Raw genomic sequence first — 15,821 nt, 5'->3', positions numbered from 1 at the left:
TTGAATTGGCTCAGCAAATACAGCCCATCGCCAAGGCTTTGTCAAAGAAACGCTTCTGTCTGAATGAATGCATTGCACCAGAGGTCTGGAAAAAAAGAAAACAAATCTGGAAAATTTCTTAAAAAGGTTGCTGAAGTTGGGTGCTGCATGGATCGGGTTGGGTGCTGCTATGGCTATAAAAGCCATAGCACTCCTAGCAGCTGTCCTGGGTTCAGTATTTGTTTTATTTACTGCCACTCGTCCCCTTCTCTCTCTCTTTTCTATTCTGATCATCATCTCCTACTGATGAGTAAAAGGCCTACCTGCAGTGCCGCAGTAAAAGATATGTATTACAAAAGTGTTCATAACTGTTAAGCTTTTCTATGTTTTGTCATTTTACAACCCCTGTACAAAGTAATGACCTATTGTACGGCTTCCATTGAAACCATTAGAAATTTGGTTCTAATGGTTTTCACCCCACACGAATCAGTGCTTTATGGAATCAGCTTTTACAGCATGTACACCTCCAGTTCTTTTGGGGTTCGTCTCCACCAGGTTTATACGTGTAGAAACTGAAACGTTTGGCCATTCCTATTTGCAAAATGACTCAAACTCAGTCTGACTGAATGAAGAACATCTGTCAACATCAGTTTTAGTGGTGTGTTCAGATCTGAAAGTTCAAAATTAGACCAGCATTTGTTACATTTTCAGCTTGTGCAGTTCAGTTTCACTCAGCACTGTGTCAAATGAACCAAACGCTAATTGAAAAACCTGGCCTTCTTCACAAAATGTAAACAAAAATGAAGTGCCGTAAAATTTTAGTGGCTGTAAGGTTGCTTTTTTTAAATATCTTTGACTTTGACCCAGAATGCTCAGTACTATAATTTGCTTCTTGGTTTTGGAGCTGTCTCCGGTCCGCTTGCATTCACATATACAAATCGCACCAGAGTTCACTTGAGCTGAACCGAGACCTGGGTTTTTAGGTGGACCAGAGTTTGATTACGCATTCACACCTCCCCCAAATAAACTGGGCATTCTAGAGAAACAAACTAAAGTTGAATTAAAGAAGGCTGGTGTGAATGCAACCTTAGTCTTCCCACAGATTCTCGGTTGAATAAATTAGGTCGGTACTTTGACTGGGCCATTCTAACACAAGAATATGCTTTGATTTAAACCCTTCTGTTGTGATTCTCTGTAACATCCTCAAGATAATTTCCCAACTGATAGGTTTGCAGTATTGTCTAGTGCAGCTTCCTTATTCCTCTCTGAAAATAGGCATTCCCACAACATCATGTTGCTGCTGCCATGTTTTGTCCTTTGAATGTTGCGTTTAGGATGATGTGCACTCTCAATTTTCTGATAAGCCTAGAAATATGTATGCAGGGCAAAAATTTTAACTTATCATCTGACATAAGTACCTAATTCCGGATGTCTCATGCATCGCCTACACACAGCTTTAAATTTCTCTGCAAATTTGTATCTTGCCTGTGTTCCTTGAGCCTCATGCAATAATATGATCAAACAAACCTCACAGCATCACTTTCCTTTAACTTTATACTTACAGTATCTATGTAGGTCAAGCAAATAACATATCACAATAAAATCTCTTTGACATATGTTGTATCATGACAAAATGTGCAAAAGTTCAAAGGTTTGATTTAAAAACTGTGTTGCTGTTTTTTTTTTTATTCAGAAACAGAAACACACATACCAGGCAAGGACCAGAGGACACCTACTTTTCAAGTCCCGGTAAAAAAAAAATTGTATTCTTGAACTCTCTTTTTTTTGCATTTAATTATATTTGTCTTTCCTCATTTGTTAACATGCAACCATCTCCCTGTGGCTTGCAGAGCAATTAAAACCACTAAAGACGTATGTGGATCCACATACGTACGAGGACCCCAACGTAGCCGTCCTCAAGTTTGCCACCGAAATCCACCCGAGCCACATAAGCAAACAAAAAGTCATCGGAGCTGGTGAGTGACAACCCTGCTGAGTTAATCTGCGGTGGGGCTTAGATTTAAAATCTTGAAAGGTCTGTCCATTTGCACACCCCCTCCGCGTCCCCCAAAATATTCCCTGTTTATACTGCACACCAGTATAAACAGCCTAACAGGCTAATGGGCGGTTTTTACTTTGCTGAGATTAGGATCTGTCTGGCTTTTTTTCTTCTTCTTTTTTCTCACCCGACAAGCTGAGAGATCTTTTTGTTCTGCGGTTAACTCTTGGCGGTGACATCTTTATGTTTTGGCCCAAGATGACATGAACATTGCGCAACAGAAATGGCTGCAGATACACAGTTTTGAAAGAACATCACAACACCTTCCTGGGGCTTGTTTCAACGTTCCCATTGAGGATACGTTCGTTCAAGTGCGACCACCTTTAGCCTTTGAACCAACAGTCCATTTGATCCCCCCTCCACCCCAGCTCCCACGACCAAATGTCCCCGTTCCTTCTCATGTGACAGCTGATTCCCATGCTCCCACACAACAGGTCGTCAACTATTTACACAATGTTGCTTCTCTCTTTCTTTCTTTCTTTTTCTCCCTCTCTCTCAACACCGAGCCAGAACACACCTTGGTGGGAGCGCCTCAGGCAAAACAGCCGCAGAGACTTCCTTACTTCTTTTTGTTGCTCTGCCAAGCCCTGTGGCTAGAAACTTAAGAGAACCCATCGCACCAATATATACACACACGTTAATTTCAAATATCTTTTCTAAATCAACTGTCCAAATTATGATTTTAAAAAAAATAATTTTTCCACCTACAGGCGAGTTTGGTGAAGTTTACAGAGGCACCCTGAAAGCGCCTGGGAAGAAAGAGGTGGCGGTGGCGATAAAGACGCTGAAGCCCGGCTACACGGAGAAGCAGAGGCAGGATTTTCTGAGCGAAGCCTCCATCATGGGACAGTTTTCCCACCAGAACATCATCCGTCTGGAGGGAGTGGTGACCAAATGTGAGGCTTTTTCTCCACTTTGTTTTTTTCTGCATATCTGTTATAGGTCAGTTTGGGCTTACAGTTTGTTCTGCCTCTGTGCAGTTAAACATGCAATGATCGTGACCGAATTCATGGAGAACGGAGCGCTGGATAGATACCTGAGAGTAAGATGTTTTCCATGGTTGTTTTTTTTTTTTTTGACATATTGTGATTTTTTTCTCACGTTTTCTGAGAGTATTTACAGTAGTTATGTAAAAAAAAAAAAGACAAAAACAAAATAATTCTCTAACTCATTTTTGCATCAGGACCATGACGGGGAGTTCTCGTCTCACCAGTTGGTGGGAATGCTGCGTGGCATCGCCGCAGGCATGAAGTACCTTTCTGAAATGAGCTACGTTCACCGTGACCTGGCTGCCCGCAACATCCTGGTCAACACAGCCCTGGAATGTAAAGTTTCGGACTTTGGCCTTTCCCGGGTGCTTGAGGACGATCCTGAGGGGACGTACACCACCAGCGTAAGTACCTGCTTTGATTTTCTAGGAGTTTTGAGGAGTAAAATTCACTTCAGTTTGGTGTCTTCTTTGTTCTTCATGATGATGTTTGTTAACAAATGTTTTCCAATAAATCTCTGAGGCTTGTAAATTATAAATAATTTATTATTATTTATTATAAATAATAAAATAGTTGACTCATGACGGCAATCGGTTGCACAATTTATAGAGCATCACCATTCCAGTATTTTTGTGTTTCCATTCTGATATGAGTATTTAAATATCTATCGATTAGATAATACAAACATCTGCTAGTGTACAAATCATGTAATTACTACAATAATTACATATAGTGACTACTATATGTAATTACTATACATGTAGTAATTACATGCATTATTATATGCATAGTAATGCAGTACAAATTTGCCAATGTCAAATTTATTTATAAAGCACTTTGGAAACTGTTGAAAGTGCTCTAAAGAAGTCAATAAATATACTGTAACAACTTTATCCCAATAAAGGGCAATTGAGTTCACAGCCAACATAACAAAAGAAAATACAAACAATCTCATTCAGCCATTTCAGCTTCAGAACAATGTCAGTTCAAAAAAGACGATAAGACCAAAACAAAACAAAAAACAGCACAAGCTCTTTGGCTGCTGGGTAACAGAGTTTAAAAGCCCAATTCTTGAAGGAATACAGGAGTTTGAGCATTGTAAATTGTGGTCACGGTGTGATAAATGTGAAAGGTTAGAGAGACACTGAGTTATGGTTTTTGCAAGCATTTACGTGGATCTTTTATTTTTTTTACTATCCTCTCTGACTCAATGGCTTTCCTTGAACAGGGAGGTAAGATCCCCATCCGCTGGACGGCCCCAGAGGCGATAGCCTACAGGAAGTTCACCTCGGCAAGCGATGTGTGGAGTTTCGGCATTGTCATGTGGGAGGTCATGGCGTTTGGAGAACGACCTTACTGGGACATGAGTAACCACGAGGTTAGTCTTCATTTCTCAACTGTTTTAGACAGGAGATCATTGGAAAAATTTAACAATTTACCAAAAAATAAATAAATAAATATTGTCTGCAGGTGATGAAGGCCATCAATGAGGCTTTCAGGCTGCCAGCACCCATGGACTGTCCATCGGCCGTCTACCAGCTGATGCTTCAGTGCTGGCTTCAGGATCGCGCCAAGAGGCCGCGTTTCGGAGACATCGTCAGTCTGCTGGACAAGCTCCTGCGCAGCCCAGAGTCACTAAAGACCATCGCAGACTTTGATCCACGGTAAAAAAAAAAAAATTATACCAAGCAAACTGCCTTTAATTAGATGTCTTTTCTGGTGATTATTCAATCCCGAGTGTATGAAGTTCTTTGAAACGAACTTCCTTGAAAAAACTACGAATCAGGAGTTTTAGTTTGTGATGAATATTAATTCTATTAATATATAAAGAAAATTGGGAATTTATGGAACTACATATTAAAATAAAATAATAATACTGAAGTAGTCCAAATTGGGTGAGGCTGCAGAGTAAAAAGGTTAATACACGCTACACATGTCCCTTTTGTTTCTGATTCTGTGAATGAAAGCGTGTTTTGCCTACTGAGACAGAGCACAAACACCAAAGACAGTGAGAAAGAACAAAGAGATGTCATCCTCGTACCTTAATCACGTCTTACCGCGACTCCCTCGACCGGTTTTTCTGTTTTATCACCAGCTGGTTTCCTACACAGTAATTACAGACCTCAGTCATCTGTCTCTTGTTGTGGGAAAGCATGTAAAGAATTATCATTAACGTTTAGATCTGCTCCCTCTCTTTTCCCAGGGTTTCCATCCGCCTGCCCAGCACCAGCGGCTCGGACGGCTCCCCCTTCAGGTCGGTGTCCGAGTGGCTCGAGTCCATCAAGATGAGCCAGTACAGTGAGAACTTCACCCGTGCCGGGGTCGTCACCATGGACCAGGTGCTGCAGATGAAGAATGAGTGAGTGCCGGTGTTGGTGACAACACGTCAACTTTAATATGGATTGTGTTCATTTTTTTGATGCGCATTAAAAAACAAAAAACAAATGATAAATTAAAAAAACAAACATAAGAACAGAAAGTAAGGTACTTAATATATTTGTTTTTATTAATTAAAACTGCCGTATCTAACTTTTAAAAATATACTTTTGAATATTTGTTTAAATTGTCATTACATTGTAACACTGTACTACAAGAAAAATTATTTACAAAAACAAAAGAGCTCCCAGTGCTCGCGCTGGTAGGAATACACCACTCAGTCAGAAACGACCAATCAGAGCCAGGAGGAGGGCTTTAGTGCTGTCAATCACCTCCTTACCCCTTTGCTCTTTACTAAGCTAAAGCTGGTTCACCACAACACAGCCTGCCACAAATGCTAAGGCTAGCTAGCATATCCATCTATAACAGTGGATAAACTTTGTTTTCCACCATTAGCACATTGAGCGGCGTACAGGAGGTTGATTGACAGCGCTAAGACCCTCCTCCTGGCTCTGATTGGTTGTTTTTGACTGAGTGGTGTATTTCTGCAGAACACAATAGTAGCTCCGGAGTTGGAAGAACTTTTCACAGATTATCTGTCTCATACCGTACTGCCACGACGTGGTGACATTTTAATATATATGGGGGAAAAAAAACATATTTTTATAAAAGTCACATACAGGAGTTTTAAGGAATCTGATTAGCTTAATCAGTTAGGTGTGGTTAAGCTAACTGACTACAAAACAGTATTTTTAAACTGTTTGCAGCTTGAGAAAAATTTCTAATGGAAAATCTAACGGAGTGAAGGAGCGGTGGGCACATTTTGTGGTGGAGTTGTGGTTTCTGTTGCTCTTATTCAGCTGCGCCCTCTCCATTCTCATCCTGCCATCAGTCCAGACACACATAGGCCAGCACTTTTGCCGGAGCCCTTAAAAGCCACCAGTTTTGCTTGTCTGGGTCAGAAACCTTTTGTGGCTTCTCCAACATTAAAGGAGAGCGGTGTAGCCTACAGCCAAGTGGAAAAAGATCGACTTGAAGCTGAAATAGATGGAGCTGCTCCGAAAACCTAAAAGGACATGGAAGAAGTGGGCTTGTGTGCCCCCTAAAGTTTTCACAGTGCAGTTTAAGGGAATTACACCTTCCATGATGTGTAGGAGTGCTGCAGGAGGCAATTTACCCAAACAGGCGCAACCGTTGGGGGGTTTAGGGGAGGGAGTCTATGGTAAAACACATAATTTAAGGTTCCTTTTGAAGAATAATGAAGGCCAGAGAGTTTCTAACCACATAGCTAAAAAGAAGCCACCTTTTTTTTTGCCATTGCACATGCTTAGGTTTGTAACCATGAGAACAAGACAGGATGAGGTTTAAAAAAAAAAATCCCAAACTGTGTTAGACAGAATGTAGGAGCACTGTAGAAAATCCCAGGACAAGTTTGACTCGTTTATAATTTTAGAGTTTCATGCCTGTCTTGTTCTAAGGTGGTCCTAATACCAATTGTTTTCGTAAATTAGGCTTTTAATATGTCACATTTGATTAATTAATTACATAAAAAATGAAAAATTATCGAACAATTAATCACATTCTCTTTTTTTTCTCCACATAAATAAGTCGGAATGTTTAAATTGTTTTTCTGGTACGTCTGTAAATCTGACGTGCAAACGACATCCTCAAACGAAGCTGCTTTTCTTGGCCCAGAACTGGGTTAATTTTTGCTGCAAAAAATGATTTGATGGAACGTTACAAAGACTTCTGTTGTGGGCAAAAAGGAGTTAGCCTATTGGCTAAGCTATTCAATAAAATAGCATCTCAATGCAAAACATGTTGCAGTAAAATGACTTTAGGTTATTGCTGATGATAACTTTCCTGCAGTTGGTTAGTGACCGTGCTTACAAAATGCAAACCACTAGCTCACTGCTGCGCTAGCAGCTCCCAACCCACAGCGGAGCTTGCCGTAACTCGCAGAGGTTTGTTACCATGGCTACCGTTGACGTCAGTCACAGTTTTTCTGCAATGTTTTGTTGTTTCTCCGTCATTATCGTAGCTGCCGCAAAATGGCAACCTTGAGCTTGTACGCATGGGGCAGGGGAAGGGTGTGAGCAGCATGTACACAGACGTGATTGACAGCGCCATCCTACTGGCTCTGATTGTCTGTGTTTTTCTGCAGATGGCTGTAGGTCCACATGGAGACAAATATGAAAACCTGTATCATTCTTACTCTTCTCAATAAGCAATAGTTGCTACCTCTTGTTGCTTTATCCTCCCAAAGCACCAGCAGGCAGTCCGGTCCATCACCCCCCAGCTGCGTAAAGAGCAGAAGATGTTCGCCCCTTTTCCACTACACTTCTAATCAATATGCAGAAAGCCAATCCTGCCTTGCCTCGATTTTTAGTTAAAAATTTAGTTAAAGGTCCAGATAAACGTAACTCCTGAACTGCAGCCTGTCTTATTTCAAAATAGCAGTTCCAGGTAGAGCATCAAACTTCGAAACACTGAGCCTCACATCCCATACTCACAAAGTAATATCCAATTGGATAATACTTTGTGAAAAAATTAACTAAAAACGTAAAAATGCTAAATCTCGTGAGATCTCGCACCACGCAATTTTATTAAGCTCCAAACATACATGTAACCAACTCTCCTGATCCTCGTGAAGACGGCCGCACCACAGAGCCGAGACGAGCCCTTTTGAAGTGCTTGTAGTGCAGCATGGTGTGATTTTTTTGTTTCCATCTCGGGGCATCTGGTAGCACTCTCTGGAAACCACCAGTCATTTACGATCCACCCTCTGCTTCCCAGACAAAGTGATTCATGGTCAACGGGGAGAATCCTCGTTAAGTAATTAAAGCTGTAATTAAGGCTTTGACTCCAGGCTGGTGTTTATGCAGGGCTTTTTGCAGGTTTCGCATGTGCGTTTTTTTTTTTTTTTGCAAAGCGAAAGCCCCACCAACACTCGTTTTATCGTGGAAGATGAGTTAAACCTTTGGCAGAGAGCGAACTTGGAATGTGCCCCACCTAGCTGGACCGATTTAAAAGCTCAACCTGAACGTGTTCAACTCTAGGCTGGCATTTCATCACTCTAAATGAGTCAGTGATTACTCCAAGACTTTGGGAGGCTGGAAGGATGCATGTGGAAACTGTTGGAACGAGGCCGGGGGGAAAATATGTGCGCAGCTCTTCCTCAACACCGTTCTGTCTCTCCTCCACAGGGATATTAAGAACATCGGCGTGCGACTGCCCGGCCATTTGAAGAGGATAGCTTACAGCATCCTGGGCTTGAAGGACCAGACCAGCACCTTGAGCGTGTTTGCTGTGTGAACCTCTTAATGAAAGGGATGTGAAATTGGACACAGGCAACCCTTTGAACTCCCAGGCTGAGCTGGAGCATTCTGCGGAGACGGCACCGAAACGGCAGAACCAGGAGAGAAATGTGCCAAGCTTTGGGCCAAATCAATCAGACTCATTTACTGTACCTACTAGAGTTCCTAATTTTTTTGCCCACAGGGAAATGGAGCACATTCAACAGATGTGTAACGTAGAACCTTTTGATATTTAAATAGCTATTTTTGTACTATAGTTGCCTTGAGTACGGAGACGATTCGTTGCTCATTCACTTTCGTCCGTTTTCCATCGCTGCTTCAGCTCTTATGAAATTGCACCCTGAGTTTGTTACAAATGAACATTGAGAACGTTTGTAAGGGCAGCAGATTCCAGTTAGAGTTCAGATTACGGTGGCGATGTCTCCGAGTCTCTCACTGATTGGCTCTCAGGAGGATGAAATGAGCTTGAGCTAGTCCAGATTTAGGGTAAAAACAAAATACCAAAAAAAAAAAAAACAGGTTGTGAATGTTTCTGCTGGTCCTGTGCAGAAATGAAGCTATGATCTTATGGGTGGTGTTTATATACAAAAAAACAAACAAAACAAAACAGGATGATTAGGTACTTTTTCTTTTTTTTACAGAGCAAGTTTTCTTTTTTTTTTTATTTCTCTTTCGTAATAAACTGTTACATAAAAACTACAACAAAAACATTTTATTAGAATCATATAATGTAGCACTTGGAGCAAGTCTCATATTTGTCATATGATTGTAAACATAAATGGGCATTCACAACCAAAAAACGGACAAACTATTTGTGTCCTCTGAACCATTTTGCCTCTTTTTGTCGGGATTTCGTGCAACAGACCAACACAGTGCTTTGTAGTGGAAGGCAAATATTAAAAATTTTAAAAAAAGAAAAAGCATTCCCACAGCATGATGCTGCCACCTACATGTTTTACAAGGAAATGTGTGTTTCGAGTGATAATTATTATTATCCTCCAACCTCACAAAGTTTTGTATCTAAGCCTGAAATGTTTTTTTGGTTTTTTTGCTGCCATAGCGACCAGATAGTCCCTACTTTTACCTGATTACTGAGTTTCCTGCATTGTTTGGGGATAAACTGTAAACAGCATTTTATATGACTATCTGGAAACAAGTGGTTTTGACTTGCCACACTTCCATTAAAGCAAGATTTTAATGTGTCTGGTAAAAGCTGTCATGTCGACAGATTCTCCTCTGTGGGAGTTGGACCTCTGCTGCAAATGGGTTTCCATCCCATTTTGTTTTATGACCTAATCTCGCTTTAAACCTGGCTCTAACTTCATCCCAGACCCGTCTGGATTGGTCCGAGTCAAGTCAAGTTCATTTGTATTCCACATTTCAGCAACAAAGGCAGCTCAAAGTGCTTTCCCCCGTAGAAACTTAAGTAGCTGATTATGAAACAGGCAATGAAACGTTACATTTTGTCAAATGTTATCATCCAAATCATGTAGCAAATATACATTAAACATACTAATGAATGTTCCAGTTATCATGTATCAGAGGCAGCTCTAAACAGGTCGGTTTTTAGCTTCGATGTAAAGGAGCTCTGTGCTGTTTAGGGTGCTGTTGGCTGGATTTTATTTCAAGACATCAGAGTAAAAATGGGCTCAAAAGGTTTAAAACGTTCCATTGTTCTTCCATTTTGCAATAATGTACTATTTAGTGTTGGTCTGTCATGTAAAATCCCAGTCAAATACTTGTAATTTTGTGTTTGTAATTTGCAAAAATGTGAAAAAGTCCAAGGGTATTAATCGCAAGGCACTGTATATGAAAGTCAAGACTTTTTCGGAATTGAAACAAGCTGGAATTCTGCAACACTTGTCAAAAATAAGTGAGAGTCAAGAAAAATACTCACCAAAAAACAAAACAAGAACAAAACATCACCGCTGAGAGATCTTAGCTATAGTCTGTTTTGCAGTTTTACCATTTTGCAAGCGTCCTTATGAACATTCAACCATATTTTGAGTGAGTTATTTACAGATTTAAATGAAATGCTTTAAGAATGAACTGCTTGACTCATTCCAGATGTTTAAAAAACTTTTTAAAGTGCCTGTTTGTGGAAGATGAACACCGGTCTGCCTACTCCTCTTTAAATAAAGCGACTCTTCTGTGTAGCAAGTAGTTTGTAGTTGAAACCCCCAGTGCTCTTAATCCATGACTGCAAATCTTGTGTGTTACTGATGTACACCTTCTTTTACTTGAATTTTTACCTTGTCGTTAAATGCGTGACTCTGTTGTAGCTCACAAACAAATTGGATTTTTGTTGTTGTTTTTTTTTTAGTTTTTTTAAAGGATCTATTTTTTGTTAATATCTGGGTTTATTGGTTGGAGTTGCGTTTTGTAAATTTTGTACAATATCCAGTATCAATCATATTTTCAGACTGCTTTTTTTTTTGTGTGTGTGTGTTTTTGGTCTACGCTCATGGCTTCCCAAAACTTCCTTCCTCTATGAGCAAACTCCTCCTTCCTTTTTGTCTGCTGTTTTATGCTGTATTTAATAGTGTATTTATTTTTGAACTGTTATTTATTTATCCTGATAAACACTGAGCTGGGTTTGTAATCGGAGGTTGCTCATCAAGCCTTAATTAAAAGAAAGAAAAACACAAAGCCATTTCCCTCCTCTTTTTTTTCCATTTCTGATCTGTTCATGCCTGTGATTGGATTTTTGCCGAATAAATAAAGTCTTAAGCTGAATTCATCAAAGGCTGTTGTATAACTGTTTGACTGCAGGGCGGACTAAAGGCTTGTTTATTGTATTGACGGTGCCAGGATGTTTATGCTTCCACCTTGACTTGTCTGCAACACAGCTGATTTTAACTCGGAAGACGGAATCCGGCGTAAACCTACGAGTGCTTCGTTACATCCTGAAAATGAAACAATCTCACCATGCAGTCACACACAAGTCTCACCGCTGACAGGCGACGTGTGCAGAGGCTCTGGAAGCAGCTGCTGTTGATGTTGTTGCAGCCAGTTTAAATGGCCTGATCTGAACAGCAAAATATTTCAATAAATAGCACTAAAAACATGTATTTCAATTTAGCATTCAAAATATAAGAGGAAGTGTATCATTTCAATGTCGGGAATATATTGATGACTAGGTGATTAGTGTGGATTTGCTAAGAAACTGATCTTTTTACTTTTAAAATGAGCAAAAAAAAGAGATTTGCTCTTCAAAGCCCTTTAATGAAGTCTGGTACACACTTACTACTTAAATTAGTACTTAATTTATTATTTTTAGTACTTAACAGGCAATCTTATAAAAACTTATATTTTGTCAAAATTTCATTTTGTCAGGGATTTTTTTTTCTCATTGCTGTTTCATCGGTATTGTACTGCATAGAATATTGTTCAAAATAATTCATGAAACATGAGAGTTAAATATTTTAGAGATGAGATTTATTTTGAAAGGTAACCTAAATTCAGTTTTTATTTAATATATCATAAATGTGCAGCTTCCTTTACAAAACAATACACTCTGTGAAATGTTGCGGCTTTTATTTTGAAATGTATCTTTAAGCCGTATTTTGAAAGGGCAACATAAATCCTGTTTTATGCAGAACTACCTTTTTAATAATAATAATAATTAATAATGTTGTGGCACATACACTAATATAAGTCCAAATTAATCCTCACTGGCTGAGACCACTCAGAAATGTGAAATCCATTTACAATCAGTTATTATTTTTTTAAATCCTTGAGTTTACACAAAGTGTGAAATTCAAGGCCACATGAAGGAAGGTGTCAAGGAAGAGTATTTTGAAGTATAACGTGTTTGAAGTAAATCTGAAACAGATTTGTCATGAAATCAGAGATAACTGTAGCCTCCTTAATGAAGAGATCCAGAGAATTTGATCTAGAGATGGATTCGTTTGCAAACTCTCTGACTCGCCCTCGTCTTCATTGTGCTTCCTGTCCTGTCAGTATTTTCTTACCGGGTTCCCAGACCTTTTCAAAACTGCTTGAGTGAGAAGCCCCTTTCAGAACTGGCAGATCTCCAGAACCGGTGACTAATTTAACTGGAACATTTTCAATTGTAAACCCAGCATATAAACAGGATTTATTTAAGGCGTTGTTTTCAGGTACGGATGAGTCATGAAACATAAAGCCCGATGGTCTGTTGTGACTAATGCTGCTTTTTAATCTAATGGGTTAAAAGTCATGCCAGAGCACATCGCAGCTATTTATTCTTATGTAAGATTATGTTTGCTCTTGTAGCAGCTACATGGGGATGTAAGGCGTTTATTTTCTAAATAATCCTAAAGGAATGCATCCGTTTGAGTGTGTGTGAATAGGAGACGGAAGGTTTTGAAAGAGGATTGCATTTTTTGCGTGCTGGGTTGGCTTTCCTTTCCTGTAAGATGAAGTCCTATCTGTTTCCTTCACTTCTTGTTAAAATGACCAAGAAATGACTTAACTAGTTGTCATTCTGGCTACAAAGATTAATTTAATTCATCCAAATAATCTACGACAAACTACTTCTTATCAGTTAGAAGCATTGCTCTCAGGTTTGCAGGAGAACAAATTTAAAACTATTGTCACAAAATTATATGTGCTCGAGCAATTTTTTTTCCTATATATCTCTGGCAGAGGGATGCTGCTTTAGCTTTTTTTTTTTTTTTTTGCATGCTTCCAGCACACGGCTCACTGGATGGATGGATGGACTTCTTGTCACTGCAGCTAATATTCACCGATATTTAGGCAAGTCAGAAATGCTGAATGTTGGAAACTTCTGATCACACTTACAATAAAGCAAAAAATATTTTCCTTTTGTTATATAAGTGCATTTTCACAACATGCAATAAACAGGAAAAAGCTGCAGAAGTTAAGCATATGCTGGACAATGCAAGGAGATGTAAAGAGGACAAAAGATACGACTGTGGTTAAAATTTTATTTTGCTTTGAGAGAAATTAGGTTATGACATTTTATATGTAAGCAAAATGTTACTATGTCAGGCTATTGTTCCTTTTTAGCAGAGTAAAATTCAAAAGTATTTGGGAAATTTAATGTTGTGGCAACTCGTACACAACTCTCTGAAAAACACTGAAAAACCTAAAGTAAAGTTTACTCTGTCCGTTCTTGTGCAATATGTTGATCATGTCTAAGGTGCAATGATTCAAGAAAGAATTGGACCCAAAACTCAGAAATACCCAGGAAGAGTGACAAGACGTTCACTGACAAGCTGCAGAATGTGCGATGTAATCGACAGGTTCTCCTTTACTCTCTAGCCAGGCTCTGCAGAGCAAACAAGAAGTTGAGTGGCTCGTTAAACAAACTGGGAACATTCCAGGAGCAGGAAGTAAGAGATAACCCAGGTGGTTTCCCAGGAACTCCTCCTCAGTGAATCGGACCACGAGAAACCTGCAACTTTGGACATCTTAACTGCAGAGGAAAACTAGATTGTCCATTTACCGGGGATGATTGCTTCACCCACAGGAAGACTCTACACATGGAAAACTGGAAATGATGGTGCAACTGCGTGGAAAAACTCTGGCAATGGGTTAAAGACAAAGAGCAAAACACAGGAGAATCAATGATCACAATGTCCACAATCCAATATTCAATGGTCACAGAAAAAAAATCCAAGTCAGCAACACAGCAGGCAGACAAGGCAGAACAAACCCAGAATCTGAACGGCAGTAATCAGGGACCGGGTAGATGAAGCAAAGTTTAGCTAGAAGTGATGGTCAGGATGCAGAAAACAGGTCAGGTGCACAATCACGAACATTGACTTGGAACCAGAGTTTAGATTTATGGCCCTAAATTCAGGCCAGAATTGTTTGCTTGATGGTCGGGTTGGGTTGGGCTGGGGCTTCTGTAGCAGGTTTAATAAGCCTGCAGTACATACAGTACAGAGAAAAGCACACAAGAATGACCAACATAAAGTTGTAGCTAATCTAATTAACCTACTCATAGGTAGATTAAGTACTCCTTCACTTACTACTTACTATAAGTAGTGAGTGGAGGAGTGGACAGTTTAACCTGTTGAGAAAATAAAGAAAGTAAGCAGGGTGCACTCAAACTGCAGTTACAACAAGCAACAAGATGGATCTGGAAGACGCTAAACAAAAAGCTAAAAGCAGGAGAAGTTACACTGCTTACTTAAATGCTGGTGTTAAAATGATATGTCGGGTTCATTTTGGGCCTGTAATTAAAGTTGATCAGTCAAGTCGGATCGGGATCAGAAACAATGCCAATGGGCTCAGGCCAGGTTGTGTTGGGTTGTTTTTAGACCCCATCTAAACTCTACTTGGAACTACTTCAGGTTTGAGACATGGACGATGACAGCAGTGAGTGACTCCAGAGCAGGAGTTTACAAAGTCGGCAGCACAGAAGGCAGCAATCAGCGGCTAGCTGGAGTGGGAGGGGCAGAGCAAAGGTGCAACACAAAACACGACAGGAACAAGGAAGTCGTGTCATGGGGTAGGTATTTTTCTCATATCACTAAACCGCTGAAACACATGGAGGTTACGGGTCTTACTCCGAACCCCTGACAGGAATGCAGTACGTCAGCCAACACGTATAGCGTCTTCTGCTTCACTGGCACCGAGTTTAATTTCATATTTCAAGAATCACACCTGCTGGAAGGGCAGATAAAATGGAACCCCACAGGAATCCAGCAGGTTTGTACACGCCACGCGCTCCCCTCCCGTCTTTACCTTGACTCAGTCTGCTGGTCTTATCTCCCAACCCCTTCCTCCCCCCTCCGTGACCTCCCGACAGGGAAATCTCTGCTGCCTTGTGTTCTGAATAACCATCAACTTTGACAGATTGGTGCGACTTACACAGCCTCCAACGAATGTCTTTAGATAAGAGTGGCACACTACAAGGAGGATCGTCAATATGGAGGGATTGAACCAATCAGCTACGTGTTGCAAGGCAACACGGCCTTCGCATGGGAACGTTTTGGATTTGCCACTGAGTGTCTTGTGAGCCTTCGTCCTTGACTTCCAGCTGGCAGTGTGTGTGTTCTTGCCTCTGCTTTGTTAAACCAATAGGATGCCCAGAAATAGTCCTGGCTTTATGTGGCGACTGTAAACTGAGAAAGCCTTCCACTATTT

The 15,821-nt window shown here is 40.2% G+C and overlaps 1 protein-coding gene across 1 annotated transcript in view; it reads left to right on the top strand.

Moving 5' to 3' along the window:
- The window catches only part of epha2b (eph receptor A2 b), a 31,809-nt gene extending 20,349 nt beyond the window's left edge, over positions 1–11,460 (top strand). The window contains 9 exon segments of the mRNA XM_028017512.1: positions 1,673–1,728; positions 1,830–1,955; positions 2,749–2,934; positions 3,019–3,080; positions 3,222–3,431; positions 4,256–4,405; positions 4,498–4,691; positions 5,231–5,386; positions 8,610–11,460. Of these exon segments, the coding sequence (XP_027873313.1) occupies positions 1,673–1,728; positions 1,830–1,955; positions 2,749–2,934; positions 3,019–3,080; positions 3,222–3,431; positions 4,256–4,405; positions 4,498–4,691; positions 5,231–5,386; positions 8,610–8,718 (1,249 nt within the window). The 3' untranslated portion in view covers positions 8,719–11,460.
- The last annotated feature ends 4,361 nt before the right edge of the window (positions 11,461–15,821 follow it).

The sequence above is a fragment of the Xiphophorus couchianus genome, chromosome 1, assembly GCF_001444195.1.
Source record: "Xiphophorus couchianus chromosome 1, X_couchianus-1.0, whole genome shotgun sequence".
NCBI classification, from domain to species: Eukaryota; Metazoa; Chordata; class Actinopteri; order Cyprinodontiformes; family Poeciliidae; genus Xiphophorus; species Xiphophorus couchianus.
This window is presented reverse-complemented; position numbering and strand designations above follow the sequence as displayed.